Genomic DNA, 7,382 nt, shown 5'->3' with positions numbered 1-7,382 from the left:
AGAAGACGACAAAGAAGAGGAGGGGGGAAGCTGTGGGAAGGCCACTCCCTTGGCTTCAAGCATCCCTCTACAAACAGTGACTACAGAACAGAAGGGGCTCAACTTGCCTCTCACAGCACCTTGGGTTGAGGAACCTTGTTATCCACGTCTACTAATAGAGGATTCAGGGCTGTACCCACTTGTTAATCTGGGGAGAAACTTGTAATGGAGAATTGAAGTATTAAAGTTGGCCATTTCCAGAGCCACCCAGAGCCCTGTGTAGTCACTGTGCCCAGCTCCTCGACGAATGTTGCTCCACCAGGCCCACTACTTCCTTATCACATCTCCGGGCCTTAGCTGCTGCGCCTCTGCCCAAGGGAAACTGGATCTTAGTCCCTGGACAGTCGCTCCAGCTCCGCGGGGCTCCCAGGATACTGCAGCATCGGATTTCGCGTGGCAGCCCAGCTTCCCTAACTCGGATCCCCTCCCGCCCGGGAACCCTGGAACCAATCGCAGAGACGCAGAGCTCCGGGTTGTAGAGTCCCAAGCTTGGGACCCGCCCCTCTTTGTTGCGGTGTCCAATGGTCGCATTCGGAACATCGGCGGCTGCCCGGGTGACTCAGTTATATGTCACAGAATAACATTCGAGAATGGGACATGGAATGAGGCGACGACCGCCTCAACCCCATCAGCCTTCTGCAGCAATGAGGCCGGCCCGAGGTGGGTCCCCGGGCCCCGCGCGCGTCGTGGCGGCCCGCAGCTGCCACTCGCGGTGCCCGCGCAGGACCCGCGGGAAGGGGGCGGCGCTGCGCTTGCCCGGGAACCCCGACTGGAGCCGCCCCTCGCGCGCCAGGGTTCGGGGGGCTTCCGGGAAGACGCCAGGCCTCCCTAACAAGCAGAGGCTGCTGCGGCGCCCTCGCGCCAGCCCCGGGCGCTCACGTGCCCGCTCGCTCTGGGTCCGTGGCAGTCCACCACATCTGGGGACCCAGGGATGCGTGAAGCTGGAGGGGANCCTCGAGTCTTCTTGCTACACAGCTGTCTTGCTTTTTCCTACCCCGTCCCCTCCTCACCCCGCGCTCCTTGCATGCTTCCCCATCCCCGAGTGCAGCTGGGTGTGAGGCTTCGTGGCGTCTTTCCAGCCGCTTTGCTAGGCCCGACCGGTGAGCGGGGTTCCCTTCGTGTGTCCTGCGGCTGCGAGAGTTAAAGGCCATCCCCCCCCCCTCCGCGGGGCCCTGATCCCCGGCGTGCCGGCATCCTCCGCCCCCTTGCTGCGTGCCCCTCATCATGACCGGCTCCGCCGCCGACACTCACCGCTGCCCCCACCCCAAAATCACCAAAGGCACCCGATCTCGGAGCAGCCACGCGCGGCCCGTGAGCCTCGCCACCAGCGGGGGCTCCGAGGAGGAGGACAAAGACGGCGGGGTGCTGTTCCACGTGAACAAGAGCGGGTTCCCGATCGATAGCCACACCTGGGAGCGGATGTGGCTGCACGTTGCCAAGGTCCACCCCAGAGGGGGAGAGATGGTAGGCGCCATCAGAAACGCTGCCTTCCTGGCTAAGGTCAGTGGCTTGGTTGGGAAGGGTGGGATGGGATGGGCGGGATGGGAGAGATGCAACCGGCTCAGCCCAGGCAGGGCAGGGAGAAGAGACCTCGTGTCCAGCTACTGAGTCCTGTCTCCCTGCCGAGAGGAGCAGGCAGGGGGGCTTGCCGGCTTGGCTTTGAGGTTGGGCTGAGCCAAATCCATTATGTATTCAGCTCCTGTAATATCTTCATCAAAAGCTAAAGTCACCAGGTCAACACCAATCACTTCAAGAAAGCATAGAACCCCAGGGTCCACCCTGTCTGCCCTCCGTGCGTCTTTTACTCCTTTCCCCTCCCCTTGTCTCCCTAGCAAATGACTTATGGAGTGAATTTGTAATCAGCCAGACTTCTCAGTGTGAATCATTCCTAGAGTTTTTGCTAACCATCTTCATCTTCATCATCACAACCTTCCTCTTCCTATTCTCCTCGTCTTTCTCCTCCTCTTTTTTATGACAATGATTTTTAATTTTTACTTCTGAAGCTTACAGAGAACAGTGACCTGTCTCTTACCAGCTTATCTGGCGCCAAGGAAGCATTTGGCTGTGGCTTAAAGGGACTTTCCAGGACACTGGATGAATTAGTCTCTGGGGTAAAGGGAGACACCAAGTGAACCTCTCTTTTTACTCGGGAGAGCAGCCAGGGAGCGACTGAGCTCAGTGGCCAAGGATATGGTTACAGAGAGACATGTCCTCTGGTGGGAGTGTCGTGTTATATAAAATGAAAACCTGGAGTGCGGACATGGAGATGGCTTCCTTGGACCCCAGGGACCCCATTTGCTGAGCAGGACTCCTGAGAGGATGCAGGAATCACATATCCCAGAGACATGGTAGCAGACAGTCCTAATCCTGGCTGGCGACAGCAGAGCATGCAAGCCTGCAGGCCAGAAGGCTGTGTGTGCCCTTGGGGAAGTGGAGGATGCTCTCTGCTTCCTGCTTCATCGTGTTTTATTGCTCTGCTAGGCAGGGAGTTTATTCTGTCCAAAGGAGCTCGCCTGCCCTAGAAGCTTGTCTGTGGGAGCATCATCAGTAATGATCCCTGCTCTCGGGCAGCCCTGGCTTTGACTTCAGCATCTTTCTCTGCTTACCATGAGTCACCAGAGTCCTTAAACATGAGAGAGTTGGGCAGAGGGAGTGGAGACTGGATGCCACTGTTTTGAGCAGGCTTTCTGAATCCTGCACCTCGCTCACTGTGCCTTCATCTTTACCCCAGCTCCATGTGCGGGGAGCTCTTCTCCATGTGACAAGTATTGGATCTTACTATTGAAGATGTCTATCGAGTCCTCCTGAGAGGGAGGCAGGGGTGTGATTGAGACAGTGGGACACTGACTCTGTTCTCTGTGGCCTCCTCTTCCTTCCCTCTCTGCTCTTTCCTCCTCCCCATTCCTTCTTTTCCTCTTTCTCCTCTTTTTTCTCCACCTCTCTTTTCCTTCTCTTCATCTTTCTTTCCTCCTTTTCTTTTTCATGTCTGTCTGCTCTTTCTAGGACTGTGGCTGGTTTGCCACAGATGCAGTATTCTAAGTGTCCACAAGGCAACTTAGAATATAGGTTTCTACTCTCCAAGACTAACACTTGATGCTTCCAGGATTGTAGCTGAGTACTTCCTTTTTATAAAAGGATATTCTGCACAGGAATGGTGGTGAATATCTGTACTTTCAGCACTCAGGAGTGAGAGACAAGGCTATTATAAATTCAAGGCTACCTTGGGCTCCTCAGTAAGTTCAAAGCCAACCTAGAATGTGTACTGAGACCTTGTTTCAAAAAAAAGAAAAAGAACATTCACTTTTCTTATAAGTATCTTGTTGTGTTTTCATTGTAACCAAGAGCCTCCCGACAGTTGCTGATAAGCGGACAGTTGCTGATAAGCCCGGACTCCCTCAGCCCAGTGTAGGCACTTGCCTGCTTTAAGTTTGTTGTTTTGTTTTGTTTGCTCATTTTCTGAGACGGGGTCTCACACTGAAGCCTTGATTGTCCCGGAGCTGGCTGTGTAGACCCTCTGACTTGCCTCTAACTCATAGATGTCTGCCTGTCTCTTCCTCCCGCATGGTCTTCTTCATTTATTTTTTAAAATTTGAAGATATAGTTGATGTGTTTGAGTGCTTTGCTGGCATCTGTATCTGTACACCATGAGTATCACAAAAGTCAGAAGTCTGCCGGATCCCCTAGAACAGGAGTTAGAGACAGTTGTGAGTCTCCATGGGCACCGGGAATTGAACCCAGGCCTCTGCAACATCAGCCAGTGCTCTTCACCACTAAACCATCTCCCCAGTCCCGTTTCCGTTCTTTGACAGGGTCTTGGTTATATCTGAGGCTAGTCCTCATTATATCTGAGGTTAGCCCTCAAATTTATGATCCTCTTGCCTTAGCATTCTGAATTCTGGGCTTATAGCCTGTCCCGCCACCCCCAGTGAGTGATAAGGGGTCTTTAAACTTGAATAATACTGTATGATTTCATTTCCCAGTATTGCTTACATGGTTGTTGTTTGGTTTTGGTTTTTGAGAGGTTCTTGTGTAACCTAGGTTAGTCTCAAATTCACTCCACTGAGGCTGGACCTCCTGGCTCCACCCTTCCCAGTGGTCGCTGACTCTCAATAGCTGGGCTCTTCATCTCTAACCCCATCACTGGCACCTCCTGGCCTCAATATCCCATAAATCCTGGCTCCTGCCCAGGCACAGGCATGTCAAGCTGCTCTGTTAGACACTGTTCCTCTCCAACTTCAGTCTCTCCTGGGGCCAAGTCATTCTCCTTTAGCCAAGCCAACACCATGCTGTGAGGAATTTGCACCAAGGGAGGGTGGTGGGACTGTGAGTAGCGAAGGAGGACTGGGGAATTTGGGAGTAGCCACTGCAGCAACAGAATGTGGGTTGAGGCAAGATAGTATCCAGAGCAAGTCCCCAGGGTCTGGGAGGCATGGATGGCATGTCCAGGACATTCTGTTAGGGACCATAGTAAGTTCTGCCTGAAGGCTTGGGTGGGTGGGGGTGGCTATCACTTGAGATCTTCTTTCCAAATTTTGTCTGCATTCTTCTCCGCAAGTGTTACTGAGCCAAGAGTGCACCTGACCAAGCCAGGCTTTTACTGGGATAATTTAAGAAAAAGATCAAAAGTCACTGGGGTTACACAGGATGGGCAGAGAGTGACAGAGAGACAGGTGCAGAAGGACCAACTGGCCCCTCTAGGTCTGGCTCTAGGGCCTCCTAGTGTCCAGAGGTTAACGCTACTGACGGCAGGACACCAGGGCCCTCAACAGGAAACATCACTAGGTTTCCTGCAGCCCCTACCTCATATTCACATGTGTCTCATTTTCACAGTGATTCCAAATTTGGAAAAGAGTTCACATTAGAGGGCTGAGAGCTGCCTTTGTGATGTGTGAGCAAAGATCTGAGACTCTCCGCAGGCTCTGCCCCTGCACCCTGTGCTCTCAGGATGCTCCCTCCCTTCTGTGTCCTGGATTTAGAACTCTCTCTCTTGTCTGACTGAATCCTCCCAAGGTGTGACTCCAGGACCTCTGTCCCAGATCACGGGCTGGGCCCTTTGATGCAGGAGCCTGGGGCTCTCCTGGAATTATGGCTGTTCTGTGCAGCCTCTCCCAGGTTTTCAGGAGGCTCTTTTTTCCTACTGCCTGTGCAGGGAAAGACATGCTTTGGTTTCTCCTTGTTCTTGTTGAAGGTTGCTCCTGCTGGGCCTCTTGCTATCTCCCTGCTCCAGGCCTGGCTTCCCTTCATCTCTTTATGGCATCTCAGTTACAGGTCTGTGCTCACCTGCAGGTCTCCATCTTACCTTCTGTCAGCTCTCCTGTTTGGCAAGGAGGAAGTGGAGAGGCAGGCCGCCAGACTCTGGCTTGTAGTCTCATTATTCTTCCCTGCTCACTGCGTACCTCCTTCTTCCAAATCCTTTAAACTTCCCTCGGCTTCCTGGCCAGCATGGGCATCTATCTGCCTTTCAGACTGTGCCAACTAACAGGAAGCATGGAGGGTGTCGGTTTACAGAGCCTTAGCTTGTATTTAAGTTATTAGTGAACTTAAACCTTTTCCAGAGTCGTTTGCATTTCTCCTTTAGTAAGACACCTTTTGTGACCTTATTTGTTTATTATGGTAAAATACAGGACACACGACCTATCTTTCAACCATTTTGAGTGTATAGCTGTCAATATTTGGATCCTGAATGTCCCCAAATGCCCACCTGTTGAAGGCTTACCCCCAGCCTATGATGCTCTTAGGAGGCGGAGCCTAGAAGGAAGGACGTAGGTCACTGGGCAGTGTGCCCTAGAGTCAGAACACTGCCCCCCTTCCCATTTCTTGGATTCTGTGAGGTGAAGAGGCCTCGTCTCCACGCTCTCTCCATGATGTGCTGCAGGGCTGAAACTATAGTTACACACGACCGTAAGCACTGAAACTGTGAGACAAAGCCACCTTTGCTCTTTATAAGCCGGTTATCTCAGGTTCCTGTCAGTGATAGAAAGTTCTAGACACACATGTGAGGTCAGACAGGTGTTGGTCACCTTTCTCCATGTGGGTTCGGGGATTGAACTCAGGCCGTCAGGCTTGGTGGCAAAGGCCTCTCACTGAGCTGTCCCTGCTTTTTCATGCCTGCCTACTGGACTCTCTGATCACTGCCTGTGAGTCTCCATGAACCAAGGACACCGACCATTCCCTCAGCAGTGTGTGCGGAGCCTGAGCTGGGCAATGCAGTGGATGTTCTTATCTCCTGTTGGGCAGGAAGACGTCCTCAAGGAGCGGCACCTCAGGGTTGTGTGCTGCTGATTCCGAGCCTCTCTAGTTCAGCTCCTAGGAGCATGTTAGTGATGGATAATGGCCCAGCTTACACCGGTGTCCTACCTGCAGCGCTGGCTCTGCTGCCTTCTCATAACAGCAGGCCATTTTGTCCTCATGGCAGCTTCCAGAGCAGAAGAGGCAGTGTTGCTATTTGGATGCAAGTGGAGGCTCTGGGGTCCTGTCATGTCCATAGCTGGTAGGAGACAGAGCAGGGATTCCAACCACTGTGTATGTCTCATTGCAACCCCCCGCGGGGCGCCCCTCTGGCTTACATCCAGATCCAGCAGGAACACAAGCTGCCTAAGGTGCTGTTCGAAGTTGCCCTGGGCTGAGCCCCAGCCAGCTTGCCTGACATCAGGGTGAATTGCAGCCGATGATATCCTTCAGTGAGCCATCTTGGCTCTCCCCACCCCAGCCCTGCTGCAGCCCATGTGGGGAATGCTTACATTTGTCCTCCTGCTTGGGAGCAAGTGTGACCACAGGCAGCTGAGGTAACTGCAGCTGTTCTTCTAAATCCCGTGGGCGCCACTGGCTGCTATTCTGAGGCCCAGCTGCTTTCTGAGTCCTGCTTCACACCCTGCTCTATGGGATCCCTGGATGGAGGGGGCTGGAAATAACTGGGAGGTCAGCTCAACTCCCAAAGTGAACTCTGAGCCAAATCACCGGCTACGCGTGTGGGAACTCTCTCACATCCCGTCCCTCGTGTCTCTGATGGGGTTTCCCTCTCTCTCCCTTCCTTCCCTGCTCCTGTGCTTCCTGCTCTGTACCTGCCTATAGCTTACCATATGGAGATGCTAAGGAAGGCTCTGTTCCTCGGCCTACTTTCTTTTCTCACCTCTGAAACCTCTGGTCAGTTCTTACAGAGGTTTGTTAGACATGTGGGTGTTACTGTGAAAAAAACAAGGAAGTATCCACAATTGCTAGTGTTTGTTGGACAGAGAATTTAATGTGTGAGTTTGTGTGTGTGAAACTGTTTGTGTGGGTGTGTGTGAGTGTCTGTCTGTCTCTCTCTCTCACTGACTCTGTGTGTGTGTGTGTGTGTGTGTGTG

The 7,382-nt window shown here is 52.9% G+C and overlaps 1 protein-coding gene across 1 annotated transcript in view; it reads left to right on the top strand.

Annotated features, from left to right (window-relative positions):
• Positions 1-571: 571 nt before the first annotated feature.
• Positions 572-7,382, top strand: part of Vash2 (vasohibin 2) — a 31,482-nt gene continuing 24,671 nt past the window's right edge. Inside the window, exons 1-2 of the mRNA XM_021198049.2 lie at positions 572-699; positions 1,131-1,539. Of these exons, the coding sequence (XP_021053708.1) occupies positions 1,264-1,539 (276 nt within the window). The 5' untranslated portion in view covers positions 572-699; positions 1,131-1,263. The remainder of the gene's footprint in view (positions 700-1,130; positions 1,540-7,382) is intronic.

The sequence above is a fragment of the Mus pahari genome, chromosome 5, assembly GCF_900095145.1.
Source record: "Mus pahari chromosome 5, PAHARI_EIJ_v1.1, whole genome shotgun sequence".
Lineage (NCBI taxonomy): Eukaryota > Metazoa > Chordata > Mammalia > Rodentia > Muridae > Mus > Mus pahari.
This window is presented reverse-complemented; position numbering and strand designations above follow the sequence as displayed.